This window comes from Nipponia nippon, unplaced genomic scaffold, assembly GCF_047370975.1.
Source record: "Nipponia nippon isolate SJK-2023a ecotype South Korea unplaced genomic scaffold, ASM4737097v1 scaffold_4, whole genome shotgun sequence".
NCBI lineage: Eukaryota > Metazoa > Chordata > Aves > Pelecaniformes > Threskiornithidae > Nipponia > Nipponia nippon.
Window position 1 is genome coordinate 31,155,918 of NW_028262358.1, and position 18,236 is coordinate 31,174,153.

An 18,236-nucleotide genomic window follows, 5' to 3' on the forward strand; every position below is an offset into this window, starting at 1 on the left:
TAAAGGAATCTATCAGCCTCTAAATAATTAGACTATCATACATTTGTAGATGATATCATAGCTACTACGTTTATTCCACCAGTTGAGGAAACTGAGAATCGCAGGACATCTTGGATCACCAGCAGAAGCAGCTGATGAACGTGCCACCCATGCTCTTTGGTAGTGAGTAACAACATTAGCTGAGAAGGCAGCAAGGCAAAAATTGCAATTGTTGGAACGGGCAGTCCCTGTAAGAAGAAAGACATCTGCTTACAATGATCTAAGAGCCGGCCCTGCCTGGAGTGGGACGTTGGACTAGGGATGTCCTGAGGCCCCTTCCAACTCAAATTATTCTACGATTGCACAACTATCATTCAGAGAAAAACTACATGGACCAGTGGTCTTCAGAAAACATGTAAAAAATGGTGTAACAGGCTCTACTATCAGCCAGATAGTTAAAGGCTGATTGCAGAAGCTAGAAAGGACAGCTGGGCTTATTTTTAGATCAGAGAGGAAACTGTTCCTTTACTCTCTCAACTGTTTCTTTCCTTTACCCTGTCATTTCAGAAGCTATTGCTGTTGAGATTCAGTGGAAGTGCAAGAATTACCCATTAAAAGCATACCTCTAGCTCTACAGATAGAAATCCCATTTCAATCTTGCAAACGATGGCTTGCTGAAATATTATCAGCTGTTGCTCTTTGTAAACCCTCAAGGCACACAGAGATTTTCATCCTTTGGCTAGGCATGAGGACCCCCAGTGTGACAAACTAGCCCAGCTGTTGTGACTGCCATCTCCAGCCACAGTTGGATCACCGAAACAGAGCATCACTTGCAGGAAGTCTGCATGTCTGCAGCCATTTGTCAAGAGCAAGTTACTGCCCCATTTCTTCAAGTCCTACACCAAGTTTGTTTCTGCAGTTTGTTTAATCTGCCTTGTGGTAGTTGTTCTGTCCTGGTGGAAAGTGAATCCCTTTGAAAATGAATTCCTATCACCTCCTTTGTATCTGGCCGCATATCCAATATGTAAAGGCGACTGCCCTCTACAGGTTAAGCTTACTTGAGTGATGGAAATACAGTGGCTCAGGAAGAGAATGTGTAAACCTTCCTCAGATCATTTGGGGGCTCAGGGTTCTAAGTTAGCTTCTCCATGTTGTGAGAAACTTGCTATCTGAATTAATGATGCATCCCAGGCGACTTACCGTTGAGCACAGTTTTGACACAATTGCACCAATTAATACGATTCATTTTGTTTGGCTTTTAGGAAAAGAAGAGTTTAACATTTGTTTATGCAGAAAAAAACGCAATGCAAGATAGCCTTCCGTTCCTGAAAACCGGTAATAGTTTATCTCACCTATAAATTCAGGATGATGTATGAACAGTCACCAGATAAATCTTTGCATAGTTTGCGTAAAATGCAGCAAAAGATGCAACAATTACCTCTATTGGCTCATTAGTGGGCTCCACAGGTGGATATGTGTAATTGCTATTCTTGTATGTTCCCAGGAACGGTTTGTTCTGGAGAAAGAGGAATACAAAAGTAAGAGAAATTAGGCAATAAACACATGGCACAGACCATAGCAAGTGATATCAAGACATTCTATCACCAAGAAAGTAATTGCCTAATCTGCAAAATGGGGCTCTGGATTTTGAAACCATGCTCCTTCCTTAAAATTCAGAAGTAAGATTTGTGTTTAGCACCCTATGGTAAAAATAACATACACTAAATCCCGATTGCAGTTTAACATTTTCCTCTCCTAACCTTCCACAAATTACTTAGACTTTAGTAGATGCTTAGTCCTTTCAAAAGACATCATGTAAAGTCTAGAGAAACCTGGGCAGATCTTCCTGTGTCAGCAGAGGGGAGATGAAAGATTGATTACAGAAAGGATCACTCTTCCCCCCTGTATAAATTGCATGGTTATTTTTGTCCTCTACTAATGCAACATGCATTCAGAAAGACATGTGCATTGTATAGGCTAAAAGATTTCACCAGGATGCCCACTTATCTCAATTAAGAGTAATTCCAGTGTCTGCATGAGGAGGTTTTACAAAGCACTAAAATCAGAAGGTATATTTAATTGATTAGAAGACCCACTGTTCTTTTATTTGCAGGGTTTTATCCTACTTTAAGTTGCCTCAATACAAATAATTTTCTTTGGCTTCTTGGACCCTTACAATCTGGCACACGTGATATTTTCACGGACATGCCTACCTGAGGTAGGATTTAAAAACTGTAGTGAGAAACTGTGGGAACAATAAATGGAATTTGCGGGTGTCAGAATCTGAAATAATTTACTACTCCCTTTAGTAACACAGAAGGTGAAATCCCCTGGAAACAGTCTATTTATTCATTTGTAGCACTGTTGCATAGTCTTTACCTCAGAGCTTTCTGCGCAGGGAAAGCTACTAGCACTTCTATCAATGACTTTTTCAAAGCACTATGGGCTTACCATTTCTGAAAACAATGGCCATGTATTCTTTGCAAGGGATATAAAACTTTTCTATGCCTACTTCTGAAAAGCAACATCTTTGAATAGGAGTGGATGAAGGGAAAGAAGTATAAAATCCACATTATTTGGCACTGAAGAAGTTGCTAAGGTAATTTAAGCTGTCTGGAAAGAATACTGGGTAAAATGAAGTAGGATCAATTTAAGTGAACCTGAGGACTTTTGAAACATGCTGATTAATAACTCAGCAGATCTTCCTTTTCTGACAGGATGGACACAATATGGACAAAATCCTCCTATATGACATGAATGACTATCTCCAGACCCGAGAGAACAACTCGGCTCCCTGATCTGTTCAGTTCTTAGGCCTCCTCATTGAAACTGCCACAGAAATGGAGCCAATTATTGCTGACTGCAGCGGTCATTTCCAGGTTCTGATACCTAACAACTGTACGGCAAGTTCAACACCTTGTTTTAGAAACTGTAGAAGCAGCTTCCAAAGTAGAAAGTATCCCTGAAAGTATCCCTGTTGTGGATCAGGCCAGGAAAACCAAACCTGCCACTAATTCAAGAGATAACAGATACCGGGGTTTTCAAAGCCACTGCGGTGCCCAAACCCCATTGATTCTGATGGGAAAGTTAATGCAGCGTATTCTGTTGTTTGCTGCTGGAGCTGCCTCTGTACTTCACAAACATAACAAAACACAACCTCTGCTACAACTGAAAACACAAATCAGCATGTTGTCAATTAGTATTCATGGCACAGTAAAAGGCCAAGGGACACCAGAGCAGGTATACGAGAGCACCGGCTCACACAGAGGTAAGCAGAGAACAAAAGTTTTCAGTAAGCTTGTTCCAGATGTACCGAACCCCTGCTCTCTGTAGTAAGCACAAACACGTACAGCCTCCTGATACCCGGCTTCCACAACGTGGGTATATTTACCTGAGTTGGACAGTCGAGGACGATGTCATCCATGAAATCAAATGAGTCAGCTTTCTGGCCTACAGGCTGTAACTAGAAAGGAAGACAAAAAAAACCCTAGTTTGTAACCATGTCGGCTCATCTTACATTTGTATAACAATTTTAATCCAAGGGAATCTAAATATACCTTTCAAATTTATATAAAGCTGCCTGTATTTACAGACCTTCATTTACCCAAGGCTGAAATGCATCTACTTCTCAGAAAGAACATGGCAACTGCATAACAAAACAGCGACTCCAGAAAGAAGCTTAAAATGGGAAGTAGAAAGCTACACTGGATCAGTTTAAACTCCTGGAGGATTTTGGCAGGCACATGAAGTACCTTGGAATTTTGCCAGAAGGCAAGGTCATAAACTCTCTTCTCTTGCATAAAAGACAAGACACTAAGAGTCCCTCAATTTTTATAGCTAAGCTGCATGATGGCATCTCCAACAAAAGGCTGTTTATGCATAGAAGATTAAACCAAATTTAATTAGAGGTACTGCTTGATGATTGCAAGCTATCATGTCAGCTGTTAAGACATTACCCCGAAGTACATAGAAGTTACCATCCAGGATCTGAGATACCGCCTCTGACTGCATGCGTACTCCTACTGCACTGCAATGCTAAGTAAAATGAGTTTGCTTAAGCAATCTTTAATGACACATTTTTATTGAGCTTTCTTCATTTCCAAAGGTAGTAAAACTGAACTGAATTAAAGCCATTTTAATTCCTAACGAGACATTCGCAACACGTGGATTTAAAACAAACTTCTAAGGAATCCATTTTAAATTGACATATGCAGTTACAATTCTTTATTTGGTGGTTTCCCACATCAGCTTATAGAAACATCATACTTATTGAATACTATCCTGTCTTTTATGACAATGGGTGAAGTAGACTTGAAGTTGCTCAGCTGAAATCACGAATGATTGTGATCATGCACTTACAGCACTGCCCGCCTTCCCACACACTTTAAGAAGCAAGAGATTCTAGGCTGAGAGCAGCACCAGAAATTTGAGGGTATATGACTAGTAAAGAAGGAACAAACACAAGGTCCAGCATTATCCAGATCTTCATTGTAATGTTTATTACAGATATTATTTTAATGGTAGTCAGGTCTAGGTAAAGACCACACTATATGCAGAGCCTGTCACCTTACCACAGCATTCCAGAGAGCCTTGGCAAGCTGCGAATGGCCTTTCTGGCTTGGATGGAAGCAGTCAGGTGAAAAGTAGGAGATATCTGGATGCCCATCCTACAAACGAAAACATAAAGGACATCTGAGTACAGAAGAATCCACATAGGTCCAACTTGGGGTTGCTGGGGCCAAATTAGAGCCAGTAATGGGAGGTTCATGCTACTTGTTCTTGCTGCTCCAGTGTGGAAAGTATCATGATTACCTGGTGATACAAAATGTACTTCAGCAGGTCCATGAGCTACCAGAAATGCTTAACTAGAGATGCTTACATGCATCCAAGAGCAAATCCACCCAGAAGCAGCAAAATCACCATTTTCAATTATGTGTCTAGTCTCTCTTCAGGTTCTGCAATAAAGATGGGTTCCTCTCCTCGGCACATCAACACAACTGGCACCACAGACACCACTATGCTCTGGAGTACCTTACATGGTAACAAGCATGTTATGGGTGCTTTACCAGAAGGAAGAGAGCCCATCTGCTTTTTCACAACTGTGTCAGTTCTGCAAGTTTGAAAGGAGCAAGAAGCAAGTAAGTGTTTGAGCAAAGACAGCCAGGCTGACCGAGTACACCAGTACAGCCTCCTTTTTGAGCAAAGCTGTACTTTAATGCAGATACTGAAGCATCTGAAGGAAATGGAGTTTGGAAATCTAAATATCTTGGTTTTCATGTGAGTATTGAGATGAGAAAGAGTTTAGGTCACAGAAACAACATTTTTTTGGTCAGAGCAGTCCTTCCTCAAAACTTGAGCAGGTTTTGATTCAGTGTGTTTGGGCTAGCTTATTAGAGGACTACTACCAAAATTTGCATCTATATCTGATCTTTTGCCAAGTTTAGAGGTAGAGTTTTCAGCTCAGGAACATCTGAGTGTTGTGTGAGATAAGAATAAAAAAACAGCATCCTGAGCTGTCTTAAAATCTGAACTAATGCTTGTGAGACTGTAAACAGTTCAGAAATATTTTGCTTCTGATGTTTTTATTTCTCTGTTCCCTACCTCAGTACCAAACCCCCTAGTGATAACTTTTCACAGGAACCAGCTTCACAAACAAACAAAAAAACCCAATAAAAAAACCTCCCTTAACCCCCCCCCCCCCCCAAAAAAAATAAAAATCAAAGCCTGTTTTTCCTAGGAAGCTTTCAGCCAGTTTTCCAAATTTGTCTGCAGCAGGATCTGAACTTTTCAAACTTGTCGCTAGCTATTACCAGCATTTTCAGGAACACTCTGGTTCAATTATACCAGAGCAATCCCTGCTCAAGATTTTGCCCCATTTGCTCTTAGTTCCAGATGAGATGAGGAAGTGCATGTGAAAATTAGCAAATGGAGTTTCAGAGAAGGTTTGGGTCATTTTCTAGATGTATAGTTTACTGAGACTTACCATTCAAGGTACTGAAATATAATTGCCAATAACAGGAAAAAGGGCTCACTATATAAAACTACTACTTCCACCAGATCATATGTAAACTTCTCTTTCTGTCAACACAGGAGAATGAGTTATGGGATATGAGGACGAGGTGATGCTGTAGTCTCCAGTGAGCAATGCAGCTACGTTGCTATAAGAACTGTAACTTAATATCTCTGTCTTTTATTAATCATGTTATATTTTCAGAAAGAAAAATATTTATATTCCCTTGAGAATGTACACAAATAAACCTCTTAATTCAGGTGTTGATTCATTTTCCAAAACAGTAATTCATATTGACAGCACAATATGTAAAACAAAGAACTGCTAACTATATGAAGAAATCTGACGTACTATACCAAAAAGCAACAAGTTCCAATAAGAAAAGCACAGAACAAGCTGAAACTGTTTAGCATATATTCTCTGAAGGTTAGATACCCATACTTTGCATGCAGAAGTCTCTTTAGACCATACCTGACCGAGAGGAATCTTGGGATTTTGGAGGAAAGGCTGGATGATCACTGTGAAATTTTCATGAGTATCATATCTTCCAGACTCCACTAGTCTCTGAATGCCAAGCTGGAAGAAACAAAAAACCAACCACCAATAAACCACCACCATCTCTGCATCATAACTGGGTTTTTTGTTTGGTTTTGTTGTTTTTTTTTTTTTTTTTGACAGCCCGAAAACCAGAACGAAGCTTTTACTTCTTAACTGAAATAGCCACAGATGTTGGCAAAAGGTGAGCCTTGCAAAGTGGCTGAGAAGGCTGGAACACAATACTACAACTGTCTTTGGGGGACAGGATTTTGGTGACTAAACTCCCACCTATCCATCTGTACTAGAAAACAAAATTTTTCTGAAGAGCTTTGCTGCTGGTTTTGGTCATATGGTGTTTTGGATAGCATCAAATTACCTCCTGCTCAGCTCATAGGGCCCATTTGGGTAAAATATTGCTATGATATGTTGCCTGGTAATCAAGAGCTCACCTCGACTGGAAATAAAGTAACTGCACCACTCTTGATAAACATACCTGGTAAGCTCTGGTGGCTTCCCTCACCATTGCTAAATTTGGTGAGTTTTCTTCTCCTGTGAGAACACAACTACACAGATAACTGTGGGAGAGGTTAGAGGAGAAAAAAAGGAATAAAGAGAGTTAGAGATCTGAGAATGCAGAAGTCACCCTTTGCCACCCAACGCCCTCATGACATGGGAGGAACAAGGAAACCTGTACAGTCGTGCTTCTGTGAAAATGCCTTATCATCCTTTCCATTGTTCAACATTTCAAGCCTTAGTCTTATTTTCTGCCTCACATGAATGAGACTACTCTAAATCAATTTGGTTTCACCCCTAGGTGTATCAAAGTGATGTACACTGTACTTGTCCCATTCATTACACCCTGGCATCCAAGGGCTCTGCAGCCTGACAGAGGTGCATGCCAGTCCCTCCGGAGCTAGAAGAGAGATCTTTGAAATGTACTGGCTGCATTACCTCTGAGCTGATACTTTTCCAATCAACAATTCCTTCTGCATTCCCAAGACACAGATTTTGTCCCTGTCTGGAGGGTCAGCAAAGAATGCAAATTACCCATTGCAATAAAGCCTCTGCAGAGTAGACAGGTTTCTCCCGTTTCAAATACTTTACATTCCCTCAAAAGGCCTGAAAATCCAAATGCTTGTGGACTTCAACCCCAACTTGAGGAACTCTGTATCAATAACTTTAACCCAAGCTCATAGAGGTGTACATTATGTATCACAAGAAACCTTACAGTTCTAGACATGGACAAAACACACATGGCCTCTGACAACTCTTAGGTCAAAGCCAAGAGAAGGCAATGCCATCAGCCAGGGTGATGCCAGCACTGCCTGGGATGTACGTAGGACTCTAGTGCTACCTTTGAACATCAGCTCAAATGATAAGAGAAGCACGGAATAAGAACATGCTTTACCACCCTGGACAGTAATCTCAGGTACAAAAGGAAGTCAAACAAGCCTTACTCTGCCAGGTAAGTGGGGCATTGAACTTGAGTATCCACAAATAACTGCCTCAGAGGGAGGAGGTCCATCACGTCAACCAGACTCACTAGAGCTTTTGGAACCTGAAAGGTAAGTCAGACTTTAGCTTAGAAGGAACTGGTTATGCAGCCCACAGTGCGTTTATTTTACCCCAAAGTCCAGCCATTTGACACCCCTTCCCTTTCTCCATTATTGGAAGGAGGAAAAAGAGAAAGCAACAAAAACCCCACCAAACTCCAACTCAGCTTTTGATTCTTTTCCAACAGCATGGTCCAGTGTTACTGTCTGTCATTTCAGACTGCATCTCACTACTCTCAGATAGAAAAGACAAAAGAAAATGTTTTTGTAGAAGTCAATTGAATATGTTTGGTACCAGAATTGAAAAAAACCCAAAATCAAACAAACAGAAGAGCTAGCACCAGTCATTTATGTACTGGTACGAGCTAGAACGCCAGGACAATTTCACAGCACTTGCCTGCTTGTGCAGAATATCAAGAGTTTCTTGAATCCTTCTGGTGAAATTCACAGCTGAGTAGTGATCCTGATAGAAACAGAAGAGAAGAGATTACTGCTAAATGGAGGCACAAGGCATTTTGGTGGGGAGGCTGGAAAATCACATTAATTCACTTCCTTTTCTGCCATACAATGCTGTGGTCAGTAGAATGTTCTTGCTTCTTTCTAGAGGCCAGGGATTTTAAGCATATCAGTTAATCTAATCAGCATATCAGAAAGACTCAGTGAAATTTTGGATTTAAAATAAACCTTGGTGAGTAGCAGTACATTTAACCCAAATCCACTGGGTCCTTCATGTAACGATGCAGGAAGGAACCCAAACTGAACACATGCTGAGCAGCATAAACCAAGCAGCCGCTAGTGTGCTCACAGCCAGCTGATAAGCTCTCGTAAAATTAGGTGAACTCATTGCTAGTCAAGGTCATAGCTATAAATAAAGCTATAAAACTTGGCAGCAGCAAAGATGCCTAGCGAGGCTCCTGCAGAAGCAGCAAATTTCTCAAGCACAAGGAATTGCAGGAGAATTGAAAATGCTTCCAAGAAGTTAGCATATTAAAGGCAAGAGAGTAAGAGCTGGCAGGGAAAGGTGGCCCTCTCCCCACCGCCTGCCCACTCAACTCCCATGATCTCCTTATGGCAGCCCTAAAGGCTTCTCCACAATCCAGAGAAGCATAAAATTCAAATGATATTGAGCACTGCAGCAACTTCCCTCATACACACCTCACCTGTTCCTGGCACCTCCCTACACTGTGAGTTATGGGGTGATGACAATTGTAGGATTGGACTAGTGGCAGTTCAAAGCAGTATAATTCTTTCTTGGATGTCTAAGGAGGCCATGATAGCAGTAGAGCAGTTACCACATCAGAGGAGTGAAGCTTTTCTTCCCTTCCACTTTTTGCTTGTGCTCAAAAGACAGTAGCAAAGACAGTGGTTCTTACCCTGGAGTAAGCCAGAGAAAACACAACCATCCTACTCTGTTGCTGGTAACTGTTTTTATATCAGGACACTGTCAGCAGCAACCACCATCAAAACACACAGCAGCACATATAACTCACGCTGCCTCTGTGAAGGCTCTAAGGATCCATGGATTTCCCTTGACATGTTTCTGCACTGACATCACAGTCCCACTACAGTTTCAGTTAACCAGTTCTACTACTCACAGGGTCTTTGCAATAGTTGCACAGATCATTGCCTCCAATATGCACCGTTATGAGCTTCCAGTCAGCACTGAAGTCAATTCTCTGTGCAATAAAAAAGAAAATAATGAGCCTGAATTTCTTTGACGTTGTCATACACACATGGTATCGTTGCAGGTGGATCTATCATGTGATGCAACACCTGCTTCTTTTCATGCTGTAAGATTAAAGGAGTCCCAGACAACTTACAGGATCAGTTTTCATTAGTCTCAGGAGATTTCTTGCTTGGGCAGGTAAGTGCCTGTGGAGAAGGACAACTAGTGAGTGAAAGAAACACCCTTATGGAGAGATCAACATTAACGCTCTTCAGACACCTTAAATCAAGTTGTCAGCTATCAGAAGGGTTGAGTGAGGAGACAGTACAATCCTCATGTTGCTGTGCTCAAATTACATGTTCACGTCTTTGCAGAAAGTCAACATCAAATTGAACTTGAATACTGATTTTACTCAAGTTCAGTAATTAATCCGAAACTGTAAGTTTAGCTTCTATTACAGCGCTTAGCACCTAAAACAGCTGAAAAGCCAGACACAGCAACATGTTTGTAAGCAGGTGGCCTGTTTAGAGCTAGGCTGCTATCAGTCTATTCCTTGTGGACTAAAACAACAGAGGGAATCCCAAGTCCCGATATTTAACTGACCTCTTGAGCAATATTTGTGCATAAACCACAGCTCATCCTCCTGCAAAGCTGAAGTGTTTCAGAGTTCACTGTGCACACCTCCCTCATTTCTGTAGTCTGCACCCAGAGTCAATACTTAATTTTCAATTATGTAAAACAGCTCTGTGCACACTACCTTTCCAGGGTAATTAAAAACCCAAGAAACTTTCAAGATTACTCAGACAAGTTAAGATGACAGCCTCACTGTTTTCCAATAGCCAGGTCAGCACTCTCTCTCTTTTTTTGTATATATACACATGTATACATACATATATATATATATATATATATCTATATCTATAAACTGCCATGAATTTTGAGTTACCTAGGCTGAACACTTCAACCTTGTTTGACTGCCCTGACACGCTGATCCTCAAATATGCATAGAAAAGAGAATGTGGTTGGAAAGCTTTGGCCTTCCAGGCAGCTCTGTAGTATGGTATGAGCTGCATCTCCCTCCAGGCTCTCATTAGAAACACTTCACTGACTGTCTATCGTTTCTGGAAGCATATCAGCTGACATTAATAAGCATGACACTTGTTTTGTATGGCAACCAGCGCTGAGCTCTCCTTTTCAACACTGTGTTTACTGTAGGAACAGGAGATATCTCTCACCACCCTTCTCCAACTGAATACTGATCTAACACTAACATAAGAGTATTTACTGGGGAAAGAGCCCTATCATACATCTACTTGTGACACAAACACTGTATGCATGTAATAGTTCTGTTCACCGTTACCCTTGTCCAATGTCATAACCTACTTATTTATATCCCAAAGCTATCACAAGCCACAAGTGGCCACAAATTCCTTCTGTTCTTACTGTGGAAACTCCTAAGCTAGGGCATCGACTTCAATATTGATCCAGAGGAAAGCACCACTTATTGAGCTGACAGTCTGCAACACCTTTGATTTCTCATGCAGTCACTGAGGTGCTGATGCATCCTGAGCCAATGCAGTCAGTAAGATCTAACAACATCTGGAATGAAGCGGCGCCAGCAATCACCCATCCTTGAGTTGCAGTTTCCACCAAATTTAGATCTTGATCAACAGAAACAGTTTGCTAATGGGAAATACAGATATTCACAGTTCCTGTCACCTGTTCTCTCCTCTCAGTCTTAAATTCTTAACCTCTTTTTTTTCACATGAAATCAGAGATCTCAGCCAGGCTTTGCTTCAGCAACATGCTTCAGATCTATCCTTAACTCCAGCAGGTACGCAAGCACTTTGGCAATGAATGCAGACAGGCTTAGGAACGCTTTGCTGAATGAGACCTGCATTGCTACATTGCTATCAAGTTCACTAAAGGGCTCTTCAAAGCAGCCACTGATTTCATTTTAAGAAACCCTTACACCTGGTTTCCAGAAGTCAGTAAGGGTGCAGAACTACTTGTTTTCAGAAAGGTACTAGCACCTCTGGAACGCAGTTTCCAGATTAGCACCCAAAAGTGAGACAGGCCAGGTAACAATTCTGAAATACCAGAATTAGCTGGTGGACTCTTTTTGCCCTCTGAATCATAGCAAAATGGATATTTTTGGCTGATGAAGAGTAAATGTTGTATTGCATCATCATTGCAGGGCCAAATACCTAAAGCAGGAGAAACATTTCCTCATGTTGCAATACATTTCAATATTCAGCTAGGATGCGTTCATCTTCTCAGATGCATCAAAAGCTACAATGTGACAGAACAGAACCCCCCAAAAAAGTATCTCAAAGTTCAGGGATATCAGTGTAGTAGTTCACAGGACTTTACTTTTGCACACCTTTCTACAGAGAGTTATGAGACAGAGGAACAACAGAAGACTAGCAGAAATCTGGGACAATTGTTGTCTGCATCTCCTTGCTGAACGTTTACAAAACATGGTTGCAGAACATAGATAGCTCCACTTCATCACATTTATCCAGTCTAGCTGCTTGCTAGCAGAGAAAGAGAGAAGACTAATTGGTATAGAGGAAGTAGACAATTTTTCATTAGACTAACATCAATCAACTCATTTCATACAGCTAACAAATAACTATTTAATGGTAACGCCTCGGTTGCTACTGATACAAACTGCTTTAAGTCATACAGGTGACCTAAGAGGTTGCGTATCCTGTTTCAAGTCCTCCCACCACTCCAAAAAGCCTGTTTAGGATTTAACTGATACAAAATACAAGACAGGCACCTATCACATCCTATAATAAGCAAAAGCTGAAGCTAATCTGGGTACATGCTGTATATAGAAGTATGCAATAAATTCTCATTAATGGCTGAATCAGAACCATGATACTTCCACGTGTTTCACTGACATACACAGGCATATTCAGTCATCGCTAGGAAACAAAATCCCTTCTCTCAGGTATGGGGGGCCGTAGGATATATCAGGGCACCTAGCAGACTATTTCTGTCAGGAAATCCAAGCATTTACTGAGATCGCAAGTATGAGTCAGAAGTTACTCAAGGCCCACAGGAGAGCAATAAAAATACCTGATAAATCCCAATCTTTGCTTAGATACAGCAAACTCGAACACCTCACTTGGCTTCTGAACCTCACTTCCAAGACCTCTTTGGGAAGTAGGATGAATTTTTCTTTAAACAAACAAACAAACAAATTAAGGTCTGGGTAATATCAACTAACAATGTCAAATCCAGGCATGGTCTGCCAGAACCTGTGCCCAAACTATGACTGAATTCCAGCAGCCATCTGTTTTGTTAATTAAACAGCACTGACTCTTTCAATAAGAAGCCAGGGATCTCAGGGATTTCAGTATTACAAAGCTCAACTCATGCAGCCTCCCAGGTGTGACTAAAAGCAAAGAGCCAAATTCAGATGACTGCAAGACATTACAGTCCCTAGGTCTGCAATGCACCAAAACCCATATATGACCATCAGCAATTCTCCTTCAGATTCTACACTATGGCTGGTTTTTTTCCTCTCTTGACCACTCTTGCTTGCTTATCCAGAAGTCTGAGGCCAGAATTATGGAAGATTTAATCTAGTTTTTCCTCTTAGTATCTCTTTACCAATTCATTACATGTTCATTTTCTGAAAACATCCACACTCTCAGAGATTTATTGACAGATAAATAGATAAATGAATAAATGTTGAAGAGGAAGCGTTAGAAACCACCGCCACCAAAGAGTTTCTGCCAGTTTCTTGCTTGTAGATTTCATAACCAGGACTGTTGGCTTCATTTGAAAGTTCAACTATGAAATAAGCCCATACATTTAACAGGTTTTGAGCCAGTCTTCCACTCTAACTAGACTGGTTTTGCTTGCTGTTCAGAGCAAGTTGTGACAGCACATGAGACAGTTGAAAGGGAATTAAATAAAGCATGCATCACCTGCAAATGTAAAACAAAAAGCTACATACTCAGCCTGTGCTCCAGGAACTGCCTGGTTAAGGAATGCATTCGAATCATTCTCATTCCCGGTGCCAGTTGAATAGCCCATGATCGTAACATTGAACTCTCGAAAGATGTCTGAAAAAGAAAGATGGCAATGAAAGGAAAATGCCTACATCTGCTCCCTGCTTACAGGGATGAGCACACACCAGCACTGCCACAGTTTTGCTCTCTGACAGCACAGCACGGCTGCTGCAGCCTCCACTCAAAACTGGCTGCATCCACCAAGCAGTGATGAGAAGGACCACCAGCTGGCAGCAACTCAGACAGCAGTGTGCTTGCTGCGCCTTGCACCATCACTAGCAGGTAAGATGAGCAGAACTGAGGACTACCGTGTGCCGTTTTCTCTCATATTGTAGCGGTTAAAGCCCGAAATAAAATCCTCAGTCATATGATGGTGACTTTGTGAAGTGAGCCTGAAGGGGGCTTCAGCCAGCAGGAGCTCATTTTCCATTGGAGGATCTGGGTCTACTTCACAGCTGTGCAAAATCTCATACTACTGACAAATATGAAGAAGAAAGCCTCAGATGCATTGTTCTGATGAAATCCCACCACATTCTTCAGTACCTCCATAGTAGTTTCCAAAAGGAAGTAACTCGCAGCTGATAGTGAAAATGGTCACACTGTAAAACTACAAAAGCTACCTTAATCTCAAAGACTGAATTTAACCACATTTTAATGAAGGCTTTGTCAAATGTAATAGCATCCAGTGAATCAATTAATTGCTTATTCTAATTATATTCTTGTTACAATCTGCTTATAATAAATGGACAACACACAGAAGAACAGTTTACTGGCCCTTTTCAAACAGAAGTTTATTATTACAGCTGATCCAAACTGAAACTCCAGTGGCTTTACATTAACAACAGACTGAGCTACAAGAAGTTGCATGTTTCAGTGAAGAGAAAGTTAAAATTATTCCCTTCAGGTTACACGTACAAGTAGTCAGCTTTATTTACCAAAGAGGTCTACTCTATGCAAAGATCTCTTTTTGGAAAAAGCTGTGGTGGAGTATTTCTTAAAAGCAAATGTTAATCTGCATCACAAGCATGGACATAGCAAACTTTTAGAAATCCAAATAACGTGCACCAAGGAAGGGAATTTCTACCTGCTTCTCAGCTTCACTGATGAAGCCAACTTTTTATTCATTAGTCCTAGGATACTGTTTCTTTGGAAGGTAGTTCTTGTTAATTACTCTAAAACAGCTTTGAGATACTTAAGAGCTCTCTAAACATATCAGAAATCAGCCCATTCCCTCTCTTCAAACTTGCCAGTTAGATCTAGCAAAGCATTTACTTACTAGGTAGAGTTGTCACATTCTCTAATGATGCATCTCCTCCAATACTAAAATGAGAAAGAGAAACCCCAGTCATTCATCTCCTAGCTGGACACAGACAACAGCAAAGTGAAAACCTACCACACATCATGAGAAAAAGCAAAGGGTGATTAATTTGATAACGATCAATCTATCAGATTACATGGAGAGGACAGAAGTGGAAGTGCTATTGGGGACAATGGCTGAGGTTTCAGTGGTAAAGATGCTTGTCAGAAGGATTTAATGATCTTGCAGCTGTATGGAGGTATAGTCAATCATTATGAAATGGCAGAAAAATGCCTGATACAGCTACATACTCGAATGATTGAGCTATTTGGAACTGTGCTACAAAAAGTTCAGAAATAGCAAACTTTGGGAAATTGTCCCAAAAGCAACGAGTTCTGACTTGTTTGCTCCAGTGATTTTCCTCCATTTTGTAGATTTCCAACTTGCCATCCCACCAAAAAAATTCAAAATGTCACATGCAACCAAAGATAAAAGCATGAGAGAAGTCAAAAGGCTAGCTTAAAATCCATTGCTGAAAACATTTTCTGTGAAGACACCTTTATGACAAATCCTGGATCTTGACACATCTGCACAAGAAATGCTAGCCCAAGAAACAACTTTTTTTTCAACTTTCTGACAGCTGAAAGCCCCAAAACATGTGGAAGAGAATAATATTCTTTACAGGAGAGACTACACATCTCCTCATCACCTTGGCCGAAGACTTACCTCCAAGACAGTCCCCGGTATTCAGTGTCCAAATCCAGGAGATTATCTGAGGCAATTCCTGTACCAGCCTGGACATTATTTTTCATTAACCAAAGGAAATTAAAGCACAATTATTACTACAATATTAATTCATAGATAGTAATTTTATTTACTTTTGAATGCATCTCTTCAAAAGCTTTAGAAGGCATCTAGCTTTTCCCCAACTTTCCTCCTGAAGAATGCATCAATAGCTTTTGTAATTATTTATGAGCATCAAACTGTATATGATGCAGAAAATATATAGAATCATAGAAAAGTTTGGGTTGGAAGGGACCTTTAAAGGTCATTTAGTCCAACCCGCCTGTGATGAGCAGGGACATCTTCAACTAGATCAGGTTGCTCAGAGCCCTGTCCAACCTGACCTTGAATGTTTCCAGGGATGGGGCATCCACAACTTCTCTGGGCAACATGCTTCAGTGTTTCGCCACCCTCATTGTAAAAAATTTCTTCCTTATATCCAGTCTAAATCTACCCTCCTTCAGTTTGAAATCATTCCCCCTTGTCCTATCACAACAGGCTCTGCTAAAAAGTTTGTCCCCATCTTTCTTATAAGCCCCCTTTATGTACTGAAAGGCCACAGTGAGGTCTCCCCGGAGCCTTCTCTTCTCCAGGCTGAACAACCCTGACTCTCTCAACCTTTCCTCATAGGAGAGGTGTTCCATCCCTCTGATCATCTTCATGGCCCTCCTCTGGACCCACTCCAACAGGTCCATGTCTTTCCTGTGCCGGGGTCTCCAGAGCTGGATGCAGTACTCCAGGTGGGGTCTCACCAGAGCAGAGGGGCAGACCCTTGAACTCGTGGCCACACTTCTTTCGATGCAGCCCAGAATATGATTGGCCTTCTGGGCTGCGAGCGCACTTCGCCAACTAATGTGCAGCTTTTCATTCACCAGTACCCCTAAGTCTTCTCTGCAGGGCTGCTCTCAATCCCTTCGTCCCCCAGCCTGTATTGATACTGTGGATTGCCCCGACCCAGGTGCAGGACCCTGCACTTGGCCTTGTTGAACCTCATGAGGTTCACATGGGCCCGCTTCTCAAGCTTGTCCAGGTTCCTCTGGATGGCATCCCATCCCTCAGGCATGTCAGCTGCACCACTCAGCTTGGTGTCATCTGCACGCTTGCCGAGGGTACACTCGATCCGACTGTTTGTCATTGATGAAGATATTAAACAGTACTGGTCCCAATACAGGCCCCTGAGGGACACCACTCATCACCAATCTCCATCTGGACATTGAGCCATTGACCACTACCCTCTGGATGCGACCATCCAACCAATTCCTCATCCACCGAACAGTCCACCCATCAAATCCATATCTCTCCAATTTAGAAAGAAGGATGTTGTGCGGGACCGTGTCAAAGGCCTTACAGAAGTCCAAATAGATGACAGCCGTAGCTCTTCCCTTGTCCACTGATGTAGTCACTCCATCATAGAAGGCCATTGGAAGGCCATAGAAGGCCAAGTTGGTCAGGAAGGACTTGCCCTTGGTGAAGCCATGCTGGCTGTCTCAAATGACCTCCCTGTCCTCCATATGCCTTAGCATAGCTTCTAGGAGGATCTGTTCAATGATATTCCCAGGCACAGAGGTGAGGCTGACAGGTCAGTAGTTCCCAGGGTCCTCCTTTGTACCCTTTTTAAAAATGAGCGCAATGTTTCCCTTTTTCCAGTCACCAGGGACTTCACCTGAGACTGCCGTGACTTTTCAAATATGATGGCGAGTGGCTTGGCAACTACATCAGCCAATTGCCTCAGGACTCTGGGATGCACCTTGTCAGGTCCCATTGACTTATGTATATTCAGGTTCCTCAGGTGGCCGTGAACAAGGCTTTCTTCTCATGGGTCTAGATGAGCTGAATAACTCATTCATGGTTGCATTACTCAAGAATGATGAAAATGTCTCAAACAAACACAGAAAACTTTTTGGCTAATGGTAAGAAACACTATCTGAACTCCACAGAGAAAACAAACATATCACAGAAAGAAGCACCATAATACCTTTACACTGATTTGAAAAGTATTGCGCTAAAAGGAGAGACTTATAGTAGTACTATAGCAAGGAGGAAAGCACACTCTATGCTTACCCTGAAGAAAGAGGCAAGCTGGCACCACATTCCTCCTAAAACACCAGAATTCAGAAGCAGAGTGCCTGCCAGCTGTGATACTATAGTTTCATGCTAAATTTGGGTACGGGGTAGTACTTCAGTACAGCACAAGACCAGGTGGACTATTTGCTGCTGCTTCAGATTAAACCACAATACTACATTTTCTCCTGTGTATTAGCTTTATTGAATTAATGGAAGACTGGTGTTCAGAATAACTATGCATGGGCCAAGTGCAGCTCTGAGACAGCAATACACCACTGCACTTTCTATGAAAGCAGATTTTATTGTTCTCAGTCCCTAC

At 41.6% G+C, this 18,236-nt stretch overlaps 1 protein-coding gene across 5 annotated transcripts in view; it reads right to left on the reverse strand.

Annotated features, from left to right (window-relative positions):
* Nucleotides 1-18,236, reverse strand: part of PLB1 (phospholipase B1) — an 86,917-nt gene that overhangs the window by 21,078 nt on the left and 47,603 nt on the right. For all 5 annotated transcript variants that reach the window (XM_087775177.1, XM_009475089.2, XM_087775175.1 and 2 more), the window contains exons 33-44: nt 15,797-15,864; nt 15,050-15,093; nt 13,719-13,827; nt 9,900-9,951; nt 9,675-9,755; nt 8,477-8,542; nt 7,984-8,084; nt 7,020-7,101; nt 6,461-6,565; nt 4,551-4,646; nt 3,371-3,442; nt 1,418-1,495 (exon numbers count right to left, since the gene is read on the reverse strand). In XM_087775177.1, coding sequence (XP_087631303.1) covers nt 1,418-1,495; nt 3,371-3,442; nt 4,551-4,646; nt 6,461-6,565; nt 7,020-7,101; nt 7,984-8,084; nt 8,477-8,542; nt 9,675-9,755; nt 9,900-9,951; nt 13,719-13,827; nt 15,050-15,093; nt 15,797-15,864 — 954 coding nt within the window. The remainder of the gene's footprint in view (nt 1-1,417; nt 1,496-3,370; nt 3,443-4,550; nt 4,647-6,460; nt 6,566-7,019; nt 7,102-7,983; nt 8,085-8,476; nt 8,543-9,674; nt 9,756-9,899; nt 9,952-13,718; nt 13,828-15,049; nt 15,094-15,796; nt 15,865-18,236) is intronic.